Source organism: Cottoperca gobio, chromosome 16, assembly GCF_900634415.1.
Source record: "Cottoperca gobio chromosome 16, fCotGob3.1, whole genome shotgun sequence".
Taxonomy (NCBI): domain Eukaryota; kingdom Metazoa; phylum Chordata; class Actinopteri; order Perciformes; family Bovichtidae; genus Cottoperca; species Cottoperca gobio.
In genome coordinates, this window is record NC_041370.1 from 17,600,381 (window position 1) to 17,624,009 (window position 23,629).

General features: G+C 41.3%; 1 protein-coding gene across 2 annotated transcripts in view; it reads right to left on the reverse strand.

Moving 5' to 3' along the window:
- LOC115021154 (exostosin-1a-like) overlaps nucleotides 1–20,817 on the reverse strand; it is a 36,572-nt gene extending 15,755 nt beyond the window's left edge. The window contains exons 1-2 of one of the 2 annotated variants that reach the window (XM_029451337.1): nucleotides 20,614–20,817; nucleotides 18,801–20,008 (exon numbers count right to left, since the gene is read on the reverse strand). In XM_029451337.1, coding sequence (XP_029307197.1) covers nucleotides 18,801–19,753 — 953 coding nt within the window. In that variant the 5' untranslated portion in view covers nucleotides 19,754–20,008; nucleotides 20,614–20,817. Of the gene's footprint in view, nucleotides 1–18,800 lie in introns of both variants that reach the window. The other variant, XM_029451336.1, reaches the window with a different exon arrangement.
- Between the last annotated feature and the right edge of the window lie 2,812 nt (nucleotides 20,818–23,629).

A 23,629-nucleotide genomic window follows, 5' to 3' on the forward strand; every position in this document is an offset into this window, starting at 1 on the left:
GAGAAACGTTAACTATAAACTCTTACCATGCACCCTCTGCAAGTCAAGGGCCTAAAGTAGAGGTCGACTGGGGCAGAGCACTGCCAGTAGGAACCTATATCACATGAGGGGACACATTTTATTTCTATTAGCAAAGTCCATTAGTAGGCTCTTACTCATAGAACTGGAGTTACTTACATCCAAGTAAGCTTTTGGCATTGTGACATAATGGCTTTGCTAACTTAAAATATTGTGAGCCTTGATAAAAACATGGAGGCAGATCCATAATGATACATGTCTATGTATCATGTCTCAATATCTCTCGTTGGGAAAAAGAGAAAGGACCCGACAGCAAAGTGGTAAACCATCACCTTTTGTTTTATTGCTGAGGGGAGACCTTTGGTTATGCTATCTTTATATAAAACTATTAATTCATGAATATAATTAAATGTCATCTATTAATATTGCAGGAGAGAAACACAATATAATTCACAGAAAGAGAAAAAGTATAACAGGAAGCAAGACAGGTCAAGAAAAAAAAAGATCAACTAGTCTCCTAGCAACAAGAATGGATGGTTTGAAAAAGAAATGCATGGCTCACTTCGTCAAGTGCCTGAGGACACTCAGAAGAACAGCTAAAGTGTTTGTCTCTCGTAATCTGTGCGGACCACACACAATTACAACATAACAACTCTTCACTTGTCGCTGTTTAATGACAAGTCACAGTGCTCATGTAGGTTCCCCCAAACTGTATTCTGGGCTGGGACGACGTGTCCACAAGGGATTATAGGTCCAGGTCATTTTAATTAAGTATTATTAAAGTGCAAGTAAACGGACCCCCTGTTGTCAATCATCATCAAAAAGATTAACTTCATAGGAAAGCTTGTTGTGGCCTTATTTATATGTGCCATGACGGACAAAAGTCCACAGAGGGTCCTAAGTAGTTTAGTTAAGTAACAAATGATGCTTTGTAATAGTCACCTGGATTCTTTAAAATAACTACCTCCGGTCTATTGTGTAGCCATCACTCATCTTGGTCACAAGGAGAATCCTCAACAACCGGGAAGTCCCAAAGATGAACTTCAGAGGGGAAAATGATGGCAGCTCGAGAACTATCTCGCTCGCTCAACCTTCTCTGATCCCGTACCGACTTCATATCTCATTTTCTGCTTCCTCTCCTCCGTTGAGCCGAGTTGATAGGCAGTTGGCTGTTGCCAAGACTATGAGTTCAAGCCAGAGGAATTTCAGCCTGAAAGGCACCGAGTGAAAGTGACTGTCATCGGATGAGAAAGGGAAGGATGGAAAAAACTGCAGTTGACAACCGTATGCTGTATCCAAGCCCCACACAGCCAAAGCCACCCATGGAAAGAATGTCACACACAAGGCAAACACACATGAAGCCTTATTTTGATCTCGACAGTCATCAGAGAGACTTCAATAGACACTGCCAGACCCTCTTTAGACCCAACTGCTTTCTTTCCCCTGAAAAGACATGTACAACACATAGTGACAGGCCAAGGGAGGGGAAACTAGCATGCTTTACTTATGCAAAGAAAAACAAATGCATTTGAAAAATCAACAAACAGTGTCTTTACAGACATGAGAGCAATCCTTACAAGACTGTTTTGATCTCCATGAGGCGATCAAACGGCTCATTATAATTTGGGATTAATGAGAACTCTTTATAATCATGTTGCATGGGGTTAATTAGCCATTCGATGAAAATAAGAACGCAGACCTCTGGTATAGAACGAGTGCTTCAGACCTTGGTGAAAAGAGGTCCATGAGGATTGTGGAAATATTAGATGTCGGCAGGGATTTTGTACACCAATCAAAAGGAGAATGTTAGATTTTTCTGTGTGTGTGTGTTACAATTTCACTACGATAAAAAAAAAATGCAATGTTCTTAGGTATTAACTACCTAAGAGCACAATTTAGTGGCCAGAATGACTATGAAGAGTGTGACACTAACTTGCCTGAAGTTATGGAGCTTAAAATACTTCACTGGCCTTAGGATGGGAGAGATTGACGGCCAACACTATTATGAATGAGATTCACTGCACTATCTTGTATTTAATGGTATAGTTAATCTTGGCTGTTTTACCTGCAGCCAAGATAGATAGATGAGCAACATTTTTTAAGCGAAGGAGCTGACCAACGTTGCCCCTAGAGCAGAAATGGGGACATAACACTGGGCCAAAAAAAGTGGATGGCAGCAGAGCTTTAGGGAAAATTGTAATTTAATTGAAGAAAAAGAAATAAACCTACACGATGTTACACAATCTTGGCTGTGTCATGCCACCCAAAGGGTGAATGTGCATTATTAATCAATCTGCTTTATCCTATAACTTAATCAGTTTCAAAAGAAAATGTAAATAGACATAGCCAGAGTAAGTTATTCACTGGTGAAAGCATTTTCTGGGATGGAATATCCAGTATCCTTTAAATAGTCTTTATTTCTTTATCTTTATCAACATGCTAGTAAGGAATTTCCTCTCTTCATGGTGAAGCTTGAACACTAGCACACTACAGCAAGGTTATAGATAACTTGAGAAAATGGAAGTGATTGTCTGAATAAACACGAGGCAAAATATAAAGTGTCCTATTTGTGACAGAGGAAAATAAATGGATTTGTTTGTTTCCAGTGCACATAAACAGATGAAAAGTACAAAGTTGTGTTACACTTTACAAGATAAGGACACTTTTCCAACGGTGTAAGAACTAACATTGCTGCTTAATGGGGTTTAAGGGGCACAACCTGCTCTACTCTGAGTCAATGGAGCAAAGATGATAGTAAAACTAATATGACTTTTTGAAAAAACAAAGCCTTTACTCATTTCCTCAAGGCACCTTTGGCTCACTCATCTTCCTCTGGTTAATGAGTTCAAAGACGACCCCCGGGTTAATTAACCCAATTACTAGGCTTGGAATCTTCTATCCCGCTTATTTTTCTTGTTCCCTTTTTCTTTCTCCAGCCATCTCAAGCCCTCTCTCACCAAGAGAAGCAAAAAAGCAAAAACCTTTCATCTCTAGAAATATCTCTGCTCAAAATGGAGCCCTACACGCCTTTGAGTTAGTTCCAGTAGCGCAACACATACAGTACTGACCCAGAGTTATCAACATGCATCCAGAAATTGTTTGCGTCATTAAAGAGCTGCTCAATTTCACTGAATCCTTTAGGAGTTTGGAGGAAGCTGCCCACATCTCTAATCAGCCATCCATCAGCTTGATGAGTTGATGAGAGGGATGCTTTGAAGTACTCTCTGGATACCAAAAACCAGAACAAGGGAGTGTTGGAGATAATGAAATTACTGTTGTTAATGGAACAGCCATTAGCGCCGGAATGTCAAGGCTGACTTGTAAAAACAGGCAACATAAAGATGTCAGATCAGGCAGTTGTTCGGGTCAATTTATTTGACTGTAGCGAGCAGGGAGAGACTTGCCCTCTTTCGGAAATGGCTGTGAATGATTGTTAAGGATTATACATTTACTAAGAATGTATCCTGTATCAAACTGGACTTTAGCCCTGAGTAATTTGGTGTAGGCTTTTACAGCCTGCCCTTAAGAAAAAAAGTATTGTCTCAACCACTATTTATTCAACTATAGCTCACATTTTATTATCTTTCTGGATCCAACGAGGTCATAAACCCACTTTTTTGGGCAAGACAAACTTACAGATCTCAACCACCAACATGGCTGTGGCAAATGACTTACTGAATGAATATACACAGTACACAAGTTGCAGCAAGTGTGTCTCATTCAGAACAACGGTGGAAGTTGAGCAGATTGATCCGAGAGGTCCCTGAGCTTGAAGGAATGTAACTGACTTCATGTTGGAGATAGAGCGTAGCTGATGATGCTGTTCTGCATGAGAGATAAGTCCAGGTCAGGAATGTCTCTGTTCCTGGGCCAAGCAGGGACGGTTGGAGGAAGAGATAGAAGGATGTGAGAAGGCAGGTAGTGATGAAGAGGAGAGAGGGATTGAATGACACAACGGTGGAGGGTGAAGCGGAGGGAAACAGGAAAGGAGTGATGAATGAATGAGAACGGAGGGGGGGTGAAAGGGAAAGGATGGGATGGGATGTTGGGAGACAGGAGAAAAGGTGGAAACAAAAGAGAGAACAGAATACAGACCGAAATGTAATCAGCAAAATGAGGAACAAAACAATGGATTAAATAAAAATGAATGCTTATGTCCATCTATGCAAGTATCTGTTTGAGTTCTGTGTATGTATCAGGCATGTGGACAGCTTTTCCAAAAAAAATATATTTTTAGCAGGGTGAAGAACCCTGTCAGCACAGACGGCCTCCTCCCTTTAATGGCAAAGCAACCGTGACAATAGCCATGACAGGGAGAAGGGGGCTTTGTAATGTTTCTCTTCGTTGAGAATACGGGATGTTATCAGCTGAATTTACTATCAATGCACCATCAAATGGACTTGTGGGCTGATCTGATCCAATCCATCATGCAGAGAGAGGGATTTAGTTAAAGCCTGACGGCTGTGGCTAGCATCTGCCTGCACTGAGGAGTCTGAATTGAAGCATTTTGCCTTTGTTTGTGTGTGGGTTTGATTTGGGACAATATCGGAGGGGGTAATGTGTCAGGCGAGCCGGAGTGCATGTATGAATGTGTGCAGGCAAGAGTTTTTTTTGAGGACATACCAGGGGATGGCCTTATGCAAGTGTTTCAGGGGTGAGAGAGGGATAGAGAGTGAGTAGTGGAAGGAAGGAAAAAGAAGCGAGTTTATGTTGTTTACATGTGCTAGCTCAGTGAGTCATAAGTGTGTGTGCGACCATGAGTGTGTCCATGTGACAGTTATGACCATGGCAAACATAATAATACAAAAGCTGAATATCCAAAAAGGGATCAGCTGAGGTCAGTGTAGGGGAAAACACCGCAAAGCCAGCTTGAAATTATCTCAACTGTCCCCACCAAATGTCACACCACCCTGCAAATCATGTGAAAATGTGAAGTGTGCGCTGGTGAAAAGGAGAGCCGGTGATGACCTCACTGAAACCATCTTGAAGAGAGCTATTTCTTCAGAAAGTAAAAGTAGTTCCAGTGGAAACAAACAAAATGTTATTTACCTTCATTATATTAGAGAGGAGGCAGACATCTCAGAGGCTAATATCTCTAAACTTCAACCAATGTGGATGGATAGACACAAATAGAGGTAAGCGAGAAAAACCCTTTAAAAGCACCTAATGGAAAAGAGAGAAAATGGAGTTGATCCAACCTGCTGATGACAACCAGCCTCAAATGCACTGTGAATGGCTAAAAGTGCAAAATTGTCAAGTAATGAAAGGAGCCGTTTTATTCTGCTACTGTGAGAGTGAATTAGAGTCTCACCGCGTCGAGACGCCAAAAACAAAGTGTAAACACAGTCTTTTAGCTCTCAAGCGGCAAAAGATGATTACCTCACAATTACGAGACCACAGAAGAGAGCGAAGCCCCATTGCCTCAGTGACGGAAAGAGGGATTACAGGGTGGCGGCAGTACTAATGATGATGGGGAAGGGAAAAATACTACAGTTCATCCCAGAGGATACACAAAATTGCAGCAACTAGTAGAAATTGGTGGCACTTGGCTAAAGCATTGGCAATGCTCTTTAAAATGAAAGATGAAGAGGGAATGCGTCATTTGTTGCCTGCTGTTGAATTAAACAATCTTTTTTCTCAAAGCATTGAGACTTTATCATCCAGAGGCCTTCAACAGCTGTCTATTCCAGTAAAGCAGCACCATGTTGCACATTTCAGTTCTACATTTCAACTTTTCCTGGCAGGAAATACTACTAGGACTGTCCAATTCTTCAATAATCAACAAATTGATTAGTACAACATGGTAACCATGACAATTTGCTCAATACAAACACTTTTGACTTGTATGTCATGGCATTTGCAACCTGCACTGACATCACTGTCCCAGTCAATCTCATTAAAGGATTGATTGAATTGAGGACCAGCTTTGCCACAGTCAACCACCCCTTAGGTTTTAACCCATCTAATAAATCCTCACACACTTAATGGTGATGACCATGGGGGAGGGGGAGCTAATCCTCCACTGGTACCATGATACACCAGACAGACACCTAAATGAGAGGTAAGTCCAAGTTAAAGTGAATGAAAGTTAAGGGATAGTGCAAATTTGCAGACGTATTCTACTGAGAAGCGCTTCGCAGGCGTTCAATTATTTTACAGATAATCACAAAATATCCCGAAAATGTAATTTGGGAAATAAAATAAAAAAGTTTTATAATGCAGCTTAAAACAAAAACACTATAGCCTAACATAGATGTTACACAGGTGATATAGTCAGCCTTATTTGGGTCAAAGAGAAGTTGACATGGGTAGTAATTACTGCAAGTCACACCTTGACACACGCTCACCTTTTATTCACAAGGACATGCACACCATGACTAACATATTAGCACCATGCAAACATTGCTGAATTACAACTACTTGCGAAGAGTCATGCTTCAACTTCAACGTCTGCCATAGTCAACTTAAAAAAAAAAATGTTTATGTTCTCCCCTCCATCTACATGTTAACCCATCCCTTCCATTATGGCCATTTTTACCAATCTGCCAACAACATCTGGAGAAGTTTTTAGACAATCTGAAAACAAAAGCCATTTAGAACAATACCATTTTTACTTTAAGGTGGGGTAACCCACCAGATGGATGGGAAAATGCTGGTGCACAGTCAAGAACCTCTCAATATTACAATCAAGGACAAGTTAACCTGATCTCAGAGAGGAATGTGTACATGAGTTCCCTCTGAGGCAGCTGAATTCCTCTGTATCCTCGCTGACACACAGGCCCAGAACAAAGCTTTACCATCTGTTAATGAATTCCACGGCCAGCAGTGCTTGCTGCTGCGGGCAGGTAATTAGCTTGAACAGCGGGAAAGATCAAAGACAACACTTCCTGTCTTGCCCTCTGGTTGTGACCTCACCAGGGGAAGTCACAGATTTCACCGGGTGAGACAAGGAAATAAACTGTATGAAATTTAGCCAACAGGCGAAAAATCAAAGTCTAAGTCATATAAGTTTTAATCACAGCAACTTGCCCATTTGATAAAACAGAAAGTGGTTTACAAACAAAACAGCTTCGAGTCTCTGACAATATTTACTTGTTTGCCACCAACTCCACATTTGTATTCCGCTAAACTGTTCTGTTTTCTTCTCGACACCATTTGGTGAGTTTAACATTAATAAGAGTCTAAATAGCCAATTAATCTGTTAAAGAGTGCAACAAAGAGCAGGTTGAATAAGGCCACCATTTCATGGAAGAGTTGAGACTATCACATACAGTACTGATGGTTATCATGCACTGGAGCTTCCCTTTCCTCTCACACTCTCGGTTGAAGCCCTGATCTGACAAACTGGAGTCCGAAGAGGACAGCAAGAGATAGCGTGCGTGCGTGCGCAGAGGTCGTTAATCAAATATTTTCATTGACCGATTTTTTTAAAGAATGATGGGAAAATCTGAAGACCGTCCATCATTTTGATGGATTAGAACACTGACTGAGGCCGATCTATCATAACTTTAAGTCATCCACAGCGCGTCTCTTCCTCCCCTCTCTGCTGGTGCAGGAACAGTAGCGCCATGATCGAAAAGTGGTTGATGGTACGCAACTATGGTTCAGCAGCATATGCTGATCCTTTAGTGGCATGCACAACATTGTCAATAAAGGAAGAGAGAAAAATAAATATGAATCAGGTTAATGGTGCGAGTCTGACAGTGGCATACCATGTTCAAGCGGAAACACTATATGCTGGTGAACATGAGCGGCATACAATTCCAGGGATCGGCATATGTGGCTGATCCATAATTGCATGCCATTAGCCACTTTTCGATCTCGGCGTCCCAGTGAACAAAGCTTTTTCAGGATTGGGACATGAAATTACATTACAGTTCATTTAGCAGACGCTCTTATCCAGAGCGACTTACAGTGAACTAACTACAGGTAACTTGGGGTTAAGTACCTTGCTCAGGGGGACAATGGTGGCAGCCCTGGTATTGAACTCATAGCCTTCCGGTGTTCTGTTTGGAAGGTGTACCACTAGACCACCATCACCCCACGTTCAGAGAGTTTTGCCGACTTCTGATTACTTCCCTGGAGAAAATATGGCTTAAGTGGGTTAAAACAGCCGAGAGAAGTTGTCTGTTCGAGGCAAAGACACTAAAAACTAAAATCATGAACAATTGCGTTGTTCATGTTTGCCTGTTTAGACAATGTGTTTTTAGTGGCCTCCTCTGTAACTGCGGGGGGGGAGGGGATTCTGCTTGTGTGATGACAGGAGAAGTGACCGCACAGTCAGTGTCTTAGTTCATCTTTTCTCTCCATGCCCTTATAAATGCATAGTGTAGAAGCTTGTTCTGTTTATTAATTATTTTAAAAAGTAAATGAATAATTGGCAATTTAATGCTACTAAATATGCCTATTCATCATTTTATTTAAATGACTGGTAATAATGGATTATGACAGAAGTTTTATGACCCCGTCCGTCAAAATGACAGACAGCGAGAAAGTCTAACGCAACTGTGTGTGTGCGTGTTTTACCGGATACTTGCTGCTTGCCTGCTGTGTGCCACTTATCTGATGATCTGAGTCACTAGCCAGCCAAGCCCTGCAACATGGCGGCTGGTAATTTCTCAATGCTGCAAAGTGTGGTTACATGAACACAGCACAACACCGTCCCCAACGGTGATGATGATGCATTGCCAAAATATCTTTGAGAAGATACAAGGACAATCACACTCATGTGGCCCAACTCTTCAGGAAGAATCAGTGAACTAAAACACTAAGGCCATGCATTATTGTACTGTAATCCACTCCTCCCTTCCAAAAATAACACGTTACATTTGAAAAAATATATTTTGTGGCAGAGTCAAGAGTCATGCACATTCATTTTTACCGTGTACGTGGGCTTGGCAGGTCTATTTTCCACAATGACTGAAGGATTAAGAGCCCATAGGATTTGGGTGGCCTTGATTTTAGAGTGCCACTTAATTTTGCATGTAGCCCTCACAACATAATTCATTGTACATGAGGGATAATTGGGAAAGCCCCTGCCACACCGAGCAAGCAACATATCGGAGTGTTTGAAAGGACTGTAAATGGGCCTCATGCGTCACGCAAACATTGGCTTGTTGAATGATGAGTCACTTCCATAAAGTTTCATCTTTGTCCCTTGATGCTCCATCAGTGGCACTTAAGATGGATTTGGTAGAGAAACAAATAAAATATTAAATCTACTCACATTATATATCACTGAACGCCTTTTCACATCTGGTATAATATTGTCATACATAAACAATCCAAACATTTTTATATAGCAGCAGATGTTGCAGAAAACTGAACAATGGTTTGAGGTGGATAAGAGTGCACTTTTCCACGTCCTTAGTATAAAAGCAGCTTTAACACTTAAGCAAATGTACCAAAAAAACTGCATTAGGTCCGGAAAAGCCACTTCAATAAGACCAAAGTGTGAAGACACCATAAAAATTGATTTTGAATCAATGTTCTGTTACTTCCCTTCATGAAGGTCACCCTGTTCATCTCCATCACCATAAAGGGCCGCTTGTGTTTCATTACCATTTATGTTTCTTTTTTTTTACTACACCCCAACAGTCTTGGATCCACGTTTGTCCAGCAGCAAACCGTACTTTCTGCCTTTCTAGCACAATTTTATCTCATCTGTCAAGAAGCAAGGAAATGGTGATGTGTGCCTCCACATGACGACAGAAAAGCTCTTTCCTGGAATGGACCACACTCTGTGCCTGGCACGTGGACATCCCTTTCCTTATTCCACTCTCCCAGCATTCCAAGTGGAATACATCACCTACACATGTCTGCCAAGGACGAGACATACATCATCCTGTCAGGACATGAGATAGAGAGGGAACATAGCAAACAAATCGTGCTGCCCTCTGTCCTGAACAAGTAGCCTTCAAAAGAGAGTGAGAGTGCGGCTAAAATCCATTCAAGCAAATAAAGCATATTTGAATTTGAATCAGAGAAAGAGTGAAAGAGAGAGACCACTCATAAATGTGCTTAAGTAAAAATGACTACAGCAGAAAACTAACCGCCAACTATTTTGATAATCGTCAATATAATTTCCCTGTGCTACATGCTGTTTTAAGGCTCTCCAATATGGAGATTTATTTTCTTTGTTTTATATACATACAACACTGAATATCTTATGGTTCTGGACCACCAAAACCAGACATTTAAAGACGTCACCTTGGACCTTGAGAAACTGGGATAGACATTTAGCATTATTTTCCATAATCTTATAGACCAAAATGATGGAAAAATAAATCAATAATAAATCAATAATAAAAATAATCCAATAATGATTTCCACTCTATTTAATTTAGGCTGAATCAGGTCATACCAAGTCACCGTCCAAGAGCTGAAGTCAAAGTAGAGCTAGCTACTTCACAGGCACTGGCAGTTATTAATGAGTGATGAGATGTGGACATTGATGGTAATACCTTCTGTTCACCCTCAACCTCCCCCTCTATAAATCTTGGCAGTGAAAAATGACAAGGCAATCAATTGAGAGGTGAGCAGAGTACATGCTTCTGGGAAACATTATTTTTCGGTAGTTCCCGGAATTAGGCAGACATATGTGCATGCATATCCACACAGCACATACACTTTGAAAAAATTGGGTGTATTTAATTTGTTTATCGTAAAAATAAAAACAAAAGCAAATGTAGACACATTCGTACGGTTTACTTACAACTCATTTGCAACATCTAAAAAAGTATTTTCTGTTGGGATGACACTTATTTATCCAGAGCATCTCTTCTTTACTTAGAGTACAGTAGAAAGGGACAGGACAGTAGGCGATGAACTGCACAGGTCATCAGCTTGACTCTAACCAATGATGTTGTGGGTAAACAGGATGAGCTTTAAATCAATAAGTCCTCCCCTGGTTCCTCTGTCTTTACTCGGAAGTCAGAGTCAGCTAAGTCATTTTTCCATGACATGACGCTGTTATGAAGAATAACAATGCCAGCCATGTGATAGCCTGGCTGCTCAGTTATCCGCTTTCCTGCATTTGTTTCTATACCTATCCCTTACCATGAGCCGTTTGTAATCCCCCGGCTCTATAGGACACTGTGCCTCATCCATCTAGTTTAGCCCTTCAACCCCTTAACACAAAGCTACGGACCATTAGACGTATAGGATAAATAAATTCCCTCTTGCACAATATTCACCAGCTAGAAGCCGCACTATGCATATCTTTTGGTTGAAGTAATTAATATAGTTTGCTATAATGAAAGAATCTTTCAAACATCCAACTATCACATCACTAATTACAAGCAATAAGAGATGCTGCTGGGCCCTCTCGTACACAAAGTTATTGAGTTGGCATCGAAAGGCCTCTCACTTGCTCAACAAACCTGCGCTTTCACTTTCTTACAGAAACTGTCCATACGCAACACATCTGAAAAAGTATTTTAAACACTGACCATTCCCAAATTATTGTGTGGTCATGCAAGTGTCATTTCTAGGCTTGCATCGATAGAGAGCAAACATACAATCTGTGCGGAGTGGTTTTGTGGTTTACCAGCCTCCTTCTCAGCCTGCTGCATCATTCAGCTCTTTCCAGCAGGGCCAGCTGATGATGGTTTACGGGCAGAGCCGAGTTAAAAAGGAGCCTTCCTGAAAAGATCTGAAGATACAGGACTAATTACTGCGTCACATTTTCGCAACACAGTCAACCAAACCCACTGCATAATAGAAACACAGACTGCAGTCTGAACTGCAAACAATCTTAATACAGAAAGCAACACCATGAGACTAATGATCTACCCTTTTTTTCCAAATGACACCTCCATATCAGTCTAGAGAAAAAGACACTTATGTGAATACTGCATCCCCAGCCTATCTTTAGTACACAGAAGCGCTGCTCTGGTCTACTAGCTGACCTAAATGGATAATGTGTTGTAAACCAAACAGATGGAAATGAACAGAAAAACAGAACATCCCAACCATAAATTAATGGAAAAAATACATATATAAGAAATAAGAATTCTGTTCTTTGTATGTTGCACTTACACTGGTTTGTCTTATTTGTAGCTAATGGTTAAATTCGTATTCTATTGTTTCTGTATGTTGTACATGTTTTGTTTAGCTTATTAGCTATTGTTCTGCACTTAAAGGATTGTACCTATTTGAAGATAATGTACTTGCAAGATTCTTGCTGTTCTGAGTGGTATCCTCATGATTGTTTGCACTTTTTGTACGTCGCTTTGGACAAAAGCGTCAACTAAATGAACTGTAATGTAATAAACCAAAGCAATTCCTTATTGTGAAATAACACAACTTAGCACAAACATCTCCCACAAGACTAATATTATATCTAGCCAGGGGGCAGCTAAAGGGCCATGACACACCAAGCCCACTGTTGCACCACAGGGCTGTTGTTATGCGACTGTGGCCAAACATGGCCTGCAATTTTAGCAATGTGTAAAGCGAGCAAAATTAATCAGTGAAGAACTTTCTGACTAGTTTTTTCTTAATTTACTGAATCAGACATTTCACCCTTTTAGTGCGATTGTCTTTGGTCTGGCCTCACCCTCTCGTCATCTTTACAAATCAAATCACAATGGGCTAAAGACTCAGAGCAACACAAACCTTCATCAAACAGTACCGTTTGTTACTTTTTGTCAGACATATGCTAGGGCTGGTTTGATGTTTTTACTTCTGAGATATTTTCTGGAATATGAATACAGACTTCATCCCAATTTCTCTCTCATACATGCCGAGAACACACATGCGTGAAGGTGTCATCTGACCGTTGGGTCGGCTATTTGCATTATGTGCAACTTTTGGCTAGAACTAAGCATTTAAAGTTAATGTGCAGGAACTCAAGAGATTGACCATCCTCCCCCAACAATTATCATTTCCCCCAAGCTCTGTAAAGCTTGCATCAAGTTGGCTACCAGCCCTCTGCCAGGGGCTTTGGCCAACCCTGAGGATTAAAACCCTACAAGTCTATAAATACACCTAGCAGACCAACGTCTGCATCCAGCCAGCTATTGCACTCACCTCTCACTGCTGGATGGCTGGCATGTTTTTCTGATTCTCTCTCTCTGCTTTTACTTTCTCTCTCCATCTTTCACTTTCTCAGACTCTCACTGCTCTCCCTTTGTGTTCCCATTTTCCCTCTAACTTACTCTTTCAGTTCGTCTCCCACTCTCCTGTGTCTCTCCCGCTCCCCTCATCTCTCACTCTATCCATCTCGTACTCTCTCGCTTGGCAGGGCCTCTTAATTGGAAACAAGCTGTGCGAGGGCTTTCAGTTTGAGTTTAAAATTGCATCTGACCTGCCTCCTGCTGTATCTTTTCTTCTCTCCTTTGGCTGTATTACAGGCTTGTACACAGTGGCTGAGTGCTGAAGGACAGAGTGCGGTGGAGAGGGAAGCAAAAAGTTGATTCCAGCCACTGGCTGGAAACAGGAGGTGCATGACAGGTAAACAGGCAAAATGGATACAGGCTGTAGTTTACTTGAAACACAAATGTGTGGAATATGACTTGACATTTAAACCCTCAGACTACATGCCCTACTCAATGCAGACATTCCAAGTATGATATGTAAAGGAGGCAGCTAAGAGACATTGATGTCACCTTTGCCAGAATACAATAATACCCAATGTTACATACTATGTAATGTACAGGTATATGTGGGAGTCTGCAACATGTGTACAATCAATATTCACCACAGCACTGAAGGAGAACAGCAATCCTAAAAAAAAAAACTGTAGATACCTAAAAATCAGATTTACATCACCACTACAAACTAAATGAGCCACAAGCAGACATAAGTAACACAATTCTGTACGTTATCTAAGCTGTTAAAAGACCAAGATTGGAGAATTGAGTTCATGAATATTATGCACTAGCAAAAATACACTACAATTGCAACCAAAACAATAAAACCAGACAGTGTACCACTGTGAAATGCACTTTGCAAATATAACTGATTGTTTCCCTCTAACAGGCCAAACATTACACAGTGAATCAAAAACACATATGTATTCCAAGCCAACATCTGGAGAATAAAGTCTCAACTATTACACAAAGGTTGCTGGGCCATTACATGATAATTATGGTGAGAGGCTGCATTCAGTCTGTCACAACTTCCTTGTTGTCAGTGGGAGAGGATAAGAGGGATTTGTTGCACAAAAGGGCCACAGCCAGGCACAGAAACCATTACTTCCACCCAGTTAGACCACAGACTGTACCGTCTGACCCACAGGGCTGTATAACAGGACAGTGCAACTCAGTCACAATTATACACAGCAACCTGCATGGAGAGCTTAGTATTACCAGCAGTACATTTGCATTTGATAAAAATATTTGTTCTGCTTTATAAAGCTATTACACCTATAGCTGTTCAAATATGTGCAACTTTTCCAAATATACTAATGTCTTAACCCAAGTCTTAATCTTACTGTCTAATAATAATACATTTAATTTATATAGCTGTCTAACAAACAGCTTCTTAATCAGGGAGATCATGTTAAGAGCCCATTTAATATTTTCCTAAATAGCAGCATGCTACAACCAGTTTACTCCAACTAGTGTGTTGTCTACAGTACAGTACGAGTCAGAGACACTCTATTGCAAAGTTGGAAGTTGACCCAAAAAATATTGATCTCCTTGGAAACTGGCTTCCCTGACTACTGTCCCTACCATATCTTTAGACCCTCTGAGTCTCACCCCCTTGGAAAGCTCTGTACAGCTGGGTGCCAGGCCAGAGACATAGCACAAGTCTGGGTATGATTACTGACTTGAAAATAACTTTGTTTTTGGAGACTGATGAATCAGTCCTGTCTGACATAATGTCAACCATTTGGATTTTTCCCAAAGAGGCAAACCCCGCACCCAATTCGCATTCCAAACAGACTCAATAAAAACCTTATGTAATGATAGGATTCTCATCGCCCACTGTGCTGGTGACTAGGGCCAAGAAAGCAATTCATGAATAAAGTCCAATACAGGAAGAGAACCAGGAAAATTGTTAACAAAAAAAAAAAAACTGCCCACAATATGCGCATATCCAACCATACCACAGCATCTGTGTCATACACCTTCTGGAGGGTTATTTACACCGATTACATTTGATATTTTGGGACCCACCACATCTGGAGCATCCTGATACTATCCTGCACAATGAAAAATAATCTGAAGGGATGAAACGGATATGAAACCAAAGTCCAGCGGAGGTCAAATGTGAGAGTGAGCACACACACACATTAAAAAGATAGTAAACTGCAATAGATGAGTCCCAATAGCCTCAAACTGTGTTCTATAAAATCACTGTACACTGCAAGATAGTTTAACCAGATCCGATCCAAACAAACGTTACATAACAAAGTATATATCTGGCTCAGAGATGCACGTTCACTTTTATTTATTTTATTTATGACTGACTGATGGAAAGTCCAAAGACACACATTTAGGAGTCATTGCCGTTGACGGGCCTGTGGTGATTACATTTTACAGATCAGAAGTCCACACTGTCAACACTTTACACCTCAATTTAATGATCTGATAAAGAGAGACTACTTCAGCATGTGTTTTGATCATAATCAAGACCATAATGCGAGTAAGATCTGATCATGGAGTGAACAGACCGGTAAGTACATATGTTGCAACATGATAAAACTCACAATGAAAAAACTCTCACAGATGGTCATGGAGATGGTCATGTTTTCTATTTGAAACTGTACTGTACTGTAGGCTCCTCAGCATTTAAGTGCAATAACCTTTTGTAACCATGTTTGTTTCTTTAAGTGACAGAGACTTTGTCAAATGTTAGGGCCCTACCGGCACACAGAGAAGGTAACGTAGGAATCAGTAAATTCATTTGATTTAATTTAACAGGAATTTTGCAGTGGACTGGGAATCAAGCCAAAGCCTGTTGACTGATAGTGATGTGCCTTACTAGAGATGTACTGAGTGAGAAGCACTGAACATACTGTAGCCATGCAATGAAGCTAAGCCGTGGAGGGCTTGAGAGATACCCGAAGCTCGTTTCTCCCCCAATGCTACTTAATGACAGGAGGATTATTTTTTTCTTTGGGTTATGGCTCGGATGCCACCCATCTCACTGTGTGAAATCAGTTCCTGCCAGCTCATGGCAGTAAGCAGCGAGCTGGCAGAGAGAGCAGATAGCTCATGTCTTAAGAGTGATATTGAGAATGTTATTCTGCCGAGCCAACGAATGAACCTTATAAGCCGATACCCACCTACACAGGCAGACACAAAGATGAGAATCCTCTGAGGATAAATGCTAAGCAAACACGTTATAAGACATCATGATGTGAAAAAGAAAAACTCTCATTCCCACTGTAATCCATGCTGCAGCCAGGTTTCATAGCAGAACCCTTAACATACATTAACACAGTCTGTTAACTAAACTGAACTGACAACAACGTGGTAAAAGTGGAAGCATTAGACCAGACATGTCAAACTCCTAAACTACTCAAAGGCCAATACAATTATATCTGGCACACGATAAAATTAATATTATTGAGTGTGTCCATCCTGTTAAATGTTGACCCTGTTTGGCCCTTGACAGTCTCAATTTATAATTATTTTTGTTTGACACCCTGCATTAGAGTATCTCGTTGTCTGTCATTTTGACGGACCGGGTCGTAAAGATTCTCTTAATAATCTATTATTACCCGTCATTTTAATGTAATTTCTTTTAATGATAGTAAGGCATAGGCCAATTTAAAAAGGTGGAGTCTGTGATTCTAATCCAATACACTTTGTCAAATTCAGCAAATATCTCCTCAGGGTCCACTCTGTTGTGTCTGTGCTCTGGAAAAGAAATCTGGTGTTCATACACAGCCCTGGGAAAGAGCTGTACCGAATGTCTTTTTTTTGTTTACATTCGAAGCTTCTATGGAGGTTTTCAAATGAAGCTTCAACTGTCTGTTAACAGGCCTACAGGTGTGTGCCTCTCTTTGTGTATGCGCGACGAACGGCCGGGGAGAGCAGACTGTTTATTGACGGCAGTGAAAACACCAACAAACATGAATTCAAGCGGAATATTGTGTTAGACTTTTCTTTTCTTTTTTTTATGTGAATTTTGGAAATATTACTTCTATCTTTTTTCAATACATGTTGGACTGAGGATTGAGACAATTAGACTCAGCGCCCCGACGGCAGCGCTCACTGTGTGTTTGTGATTTTTAATAATTACTATACGGAACAAGGCTAGATTATGCATTTATAAGGGTATACAAAGCAAGATGAACAGAGACACCGAACGTGCGGCCACTTTTCATGTCAACACACACACACAGAGAAGATTACGCCCTCATTCTTCTAATCTCTCGAAATGACGGACAGCCTTTCAGATTTTTTGATTAACGCGACCTCTGCGCGGTAAAGAGTTGACATGAGGGTCAATCACAACAGACCCCAAACCATGGAGGGGTCACGCAGGACACAGGTTGGGGCCAGGGCATTCCTGGCTGATGCAGTTGAGTTTGTCTGGGAAATGACTGAGCAAACAGGGGCCAGAGTGGCTTCCCCTTACTGGCACCAGTGCTTTGTCCCCACTAATCCACTCCAAAGAGCCACAGTCAAATACACAGCGCCATACAGTCACCAGTAACAACACAGCACAGTCTGGGGGGACACGAAATGAATCCCACTGGCCAAAGCAGGGAGACAGACGCCAGTTTGCTCATCAGATTTGGGCACAGAAAACAGTATGGCTCAGGGGCAGGACTGGGTGGTGATGATCACAGAGCAACATTTTGAGGTTATGGAGCTGTGCAATATTGCCTTCTGCAGGAAGGGGGGCTAGTTACAGGGTAAATATTACTGAGCAATATATAACTTTTCAGCTTGTTAGAGTTGTAGCAAGTTTACCCATTTTCTGCTCGAAAAAATAATTGTGTGCGTACACTGTGAGAGGATCAGGACTTATCATTCACTGACAGGCAGAAAGGTTGAAACACAGAGAGCAGGAGAAGCAGATTTATCCACTGCTGAATAACAGGCTGTTTAGACAGATGGTGATAGCAATTGAATTACCTTAATACAGTGACTCTTGTTGCTTACATTTAGGCAAATCTACTTATCAAAGCCTTGTGATATGCAATTTGGTAAATAAAGTCATAGGATATGATGACGATTTAAAAGCAACAAATCACCGTTTTCCACTAAAGCTTTTCTATTGCTGGTAAGTAAATCAAATGTGAGGATTATTATTATATAATTAAGAGGAATTAAATCATGGAAAAGTGGGACCACGACAGCCCTCAGACCAAGTTGCATTTATAAATACATCATACTGCCTCATCTCTGCAAAGTATAATGAAAAATTATGTACATAACCTCCCAGACTCAATACGGTTGTATTAAGTTATACAGCACTGAACAAAATAAGGAAAACAATTCAACAGCATGGCAACAAATACATCATCCGAACACTGAAAAATATTAACCAATGTAATGAAGAGTTGTATGAACATGGACCTGATGACAACTGAATATACTACTGTGCGAGTTGACTCTAGTATCCAATGGTTACAGAGCCCATCTTAAAAATCTAAGGTTCAATCCAAGGAGGAATGAGATGCTCTGAGAAATCATTCACTTAACACTTACCTTATCATTATCAGAGACGGGTGGCTCAGTATAATAATGCAAAATACTGACAAAACATTAGAACAAGATAAAAAGGCAACATAGTGGGAGAAAAACCCCAGACGGTGTGAATTGAAAAGCACTGATACACTCTTGCTGTTATTTGTGAACAAGGATAGTACTTACTTGTCATACTCTGCATTGTCTTTATCACAGCGTGCATCTTTGTGCTTCTGCCAGTCCTTCCCATGCTTACAGGTGGTGAGAAGGACCACATCCTCCGAGTTATGAACATGATATAAAGCGTTCCTAGTGTCTGAACCTATTCCCGTTAAGTACCTCTTCCCCTTAAAAACAAGCATGTACTTCCTATAAGGGGGAATGGTGTTATGTTTCAGGTAGCCCCTTTCCCCTCCTGTCCTAGGGTGGTCTTTAGAGAAAAGAGGGATAGAAACGTCAAAGTTGGGTCGAAAGTTCTCGGTGCTGATGCTGGCCTTAGCCAACATGGCGAGGCCGATGTCAATGCCAAGGTCTTCTGTGTAGTCTGGCCAGGTGCCAGAATATAAATTGAAGATGATGTGGTTTCTGCCCCCATTCCACAGATGAAGGCTCTGGACCTTTGCTTTCAAGTTGTGCACATACTGGGGTGAAAGCTGGTCCCGGTCCAGAGTGTCCAAACTCAGGACAAACAGGCATGCCTGTCCTGGGTCAGGTGTATAGTACATGGATTCTTCAATAGAGGATAAAATGTTCTGATAACTCTCTGACATCTTCTCCCCTTTCTGCTGGGGGTAGACGTATACTTTAAAGCCATTTCTCTCACACAGGGAGAAATCAAAGCAAGACTCCATTCTGCAGCGTTTTCCATCGTAAACGCCCGAGTTAGCTTCCCTCTTCTGTCTAGGAGATATGTGTTCATTGTGATTATCGCTCCGGTCTTGCTCCCAGGGGCTAAAAGGCTGCAGGGACCCCGGGAAGCAACGCCACCGCTCCCCGGGATGATATCCGGTGAGGCCGCGGTCATCACGCCGGCTGGGACCCCGTCTGGACAGCGGGACTTGTATCCCCCCAAAACAAAACAACAGGATGACACACGCACCGGCGGAGAACAGAGTTAAGTACCGTTTTTTGGCCTGCATGTGTCCTATGATCTGGGATAAGATGTCTGGCGATAAATCCAAGAAGTCCCCAAGTTTTGGTTTCACCACCTCCTGCGGGAACGCTCCGCCATCTTCCCACGGGCTGCAAGGGCTGTGCGCTCACGTCTCCCACCTTCTGCTTCAGATGCCTTTCATAAGTCCAGGAACTGATCCAAAGCATGTGGGCGATGTATAATGTTCATCCAACTCGCCTCCTCGCCAATAGTTGTATCGACTAACTGACATCGGCTTCTCCTATACAACAGAGTGAACAGATCCACTTAACAATGGAGATTTAACGTTAAAGTAGCATCCCAATCTCCTTTGTATAACATACCTATACTTAGCTAAAAACGCATTTTTTAACCACAATGTTCACTCTTAGCTCACTACAACCAAAACGGTAACTAATAAAAACATTGCACAAAATGTGTACAAAGTTGAGAGACGTTAAAGCAGCAGTGTGAGCCAGACTTGTTGCAGTTAACTATTGTCCCTACTGGAAATTAGCAACAAAGCGGACACTGGAGCCCTAAACATTCAGCATACCTAGTTTGAGACGTTGCCACAGTGCTTTCACTTAATGAACCGAAATATAAAAGTACCATTATAACTGTTTTCTAAATGTATACAGCGACTTTCTCCATCCGACTTAGCTAGCTAGCAAGCTAGCCGACTGGCTAGTTTCTGAAAACATTCCCAGTTAGCTTGTTAGCTAAGCGGCTGCATCAAAGTAGCTGTAAGGTTGGTTGGAAGTACAGGCAGCCAGGCAGTCTGTCTTCTTCCTTTAAAAACAATGGCTCTTCATTCGTCCACAATTTGTCCTTCGCTCTTCCCACAAAGCCGACAGGCTAATTTACCCGTTAATTTCTCCAGTCGTGTAAAGTGTCCAAGTGGTGGCTCACACACACAAAAACAAGAGGTGCTGAGACTGCAAACCAAGCAGAGCAGGACGGCAGTCCCACCAGAACGACTGCTGATGATGATGTGACGTTCTTCCACGGCGCACGGTGCGTTGCCATTGGCTCGGGTCACATCCGAGGCGGGCGGGGCTTCCAGTGCACCCATTCATATCCAGAGGGAAGGGAGGAAGAACAATTAAGAGATTAACCACAGGGAATTATGAGCTGAGATTTGGGGTTTGCCTATTCAACCATATCAGGCCATATGAGAAATTGAGAATGCAAATTTATTTGGAAGTCATTAGGCGTAGTATACGTTTAAAGTATAAACTAACTACTGCAGTACAGTACAATACTTAATAATATCACCTCAAACCCCATTCAATAGCTGTTTTGAAGCTTTTGAGCATATCACACGATCTTGATTAGCAGATGTAGTTTGCCCAGTTGTCCTGTAGATGTCAGATTTCTAGGTTTTCTTTTTAGTACTTGAAGGACTTTTCATGCAGTGTCGGCCTAAAGTTGTCTGAAATAGACTAGTTAACTGCGGTTTCCAAGGTCAGAAATTAACTCTTAAATTAAATAAGAATATTTGTTATTTATTTAATTACTCTTGGACTATTAAAATTAATATTATTATGTTTCTTTAGGGGTTAACGCTGAATAGTTAGGAAATGCCCTACAGAACACTAATACAGTATGCTACAGTTCTAAGGAATATTATACAGTGTTTTCATATAAGTCAGGTGTGTATAGTATAAAAAAACAAATCAGGTTCTATGGCTATAACCTAAATCGAAACAGCCGTATCACTCCTATTTCAACATCTAAGATTGTCAACATTGTTCTACATAATGATGCAGGACGTAAATACAATTTTGTTTAGCTCACAATACTGTATTCTAATGCTTGTTGTTTATTGTTTTGTTTGTTTCACTAAATTAGCAGTTACAGCACTACCCTTTACTACGCGGTCACCAGAAACTATCCAGGCAGAGGGCTGGTGTACTGAGACTGTGCTTTAAAGAGAGTTAGGGTCCAGCTCCCTGTATGTAAAGGTGATTCTGCAGCTGAGAGATTGTCTATGTCTGTTGAAAGAAAACCAGGTATATGCAATATTTGGGGGTTGGAGTCTGAGACCTTCTGATGCTTGGACAGTCCTGGTTCTTCATCAGCATGCATTTGTCCTGCTGAAGTGCCCTTGAGCTAAACACTGGATATCTGAGTCATACCAGTCCTGCTCTGCTGAATATGACCTCTGACCCTTCTTTTGGGATGTTTACGCAAGAAAAGAATAATTAACTTTTTGCCTAAATAGAAGAAGAATATAATAGACAACATTAGGTAAGACTAGAGTTTGCCCTGAGAGGGTGCACCAATGAATGAGGACCAGCAGGACAATAGCACTACAGTGCATTAGCCAGGTCTTTTCTGGCATGTAGTAAGCCATGATGTGTTTTCACAGCTGCTGTGGTCTGAAAGACTAGAAGTGATTTTGCAGAAGCGGGGAAAGAGCAATGTGGAATGTGAAGCTGCGTTCCTCAGGAGCTGTGGACCAGCTATCTGCACTGCCTCAGTTCCCCATGGACCACTGATCAAAGACAGGGAGGGATATGATGGCCACCTCCTCCCTTTCTCTTTGTCTCTCCTCTTTCTGTCTCACCCACCCGACTCCTGCCTTTTCCCTCTATTACTCTCTATCATACCCTCTGCTGCTCTCTGGCATTCTTTCCATCTCTTCTCTCTTTCATCCTTCTAACTAATTTACGAGGGGGGTGCCACTGTTGACTGATGTGAATAGATGGATGTTCCTCAGCTTTTGCCACAAGAATGATCAGATATGCTTTGTTTATATGTCACTGGATTTTAATTCAAGCTCTTTAAAGTGCTCTATCCATGTGTAAGTGTGACAGTTCCTCACTTTACAGTCAGGAATTTATTTTTGCACCTCCAGTAGACTTATTTGGATGACTCACTTCAAAACCAATGTGATGGCAGTGTAAAAACAAATCAACCAAAATCATACAATTGGATTCAAGGGAAAAAGCAAAACACAAAAAACATCTGTGGGTTCTGCTTCTGTCTAGCTATTATATGCAGCTTAATGAGACTGTGGAGATGCTCTCTCCCTGCTGTTGCATTGTGTTTGCTGAGATGAGCACTGGCCAGATTTAGAGCAGCGGGGTGACTGAGCCAGAGCAGCACTCCCACTGTGTAATACATGCAACCATGCCAATATCTAATTTGGATTCACCCAGGTCAGCATAGTTTTCCCAGCCAGCCAGCGAGTCAGCCGGCGAAACTATTAAGCAGCCAAATGGAGATTTATTATTTCCTTCTGAGTACATTTTGAGGTCATTCATTTTTGTTAATAACTGTAATGCAATGTAGATTCACATAAAAGTATGAATGTGTAGTACTGGTACGTGCAGGAGCCGTGCAGACGTATGCATGACTACAGACCTCAGTCATTTGTAGATGTGCGAGTGTTATGTACGAGTCTGGCTCTTTGATGTAGAGCACAGCCTTGGATGTGGTGATTTATGGTCTGACTGACAGCCTTGGTGAGGAGTCTCATCCATCTGTGTTGATGTTGAAATGCACAAATCACATATGAGTGTGTCAGGTCTAACAGTAAAATGAAAGGTTCATGTGACAAATGGAAGTGTCTGGATGTGCAGAGGGCCAGTAAGATCACCCTCAAGGATTTAAGTAGAGGTCTACTTGATATACTATACCTTATATCTGGTACCTTTTCCTAGAGTGGGAACAAGTCGTGTAGATATATATTTTCTCAAGTCACAGTTTAGTAGCCTACAAAAACGTTTAACAAAAAATATTTTTTTTATTAAATAAATGTGATATTTGAGAAATTACAAATTTGATAGGCTGATAGCTACAGGGAGGGGATCGACACAATCTGTAGGATTTATCTTCTGGGGACTATCACCGTCTATTGGATGTACAAATTGAA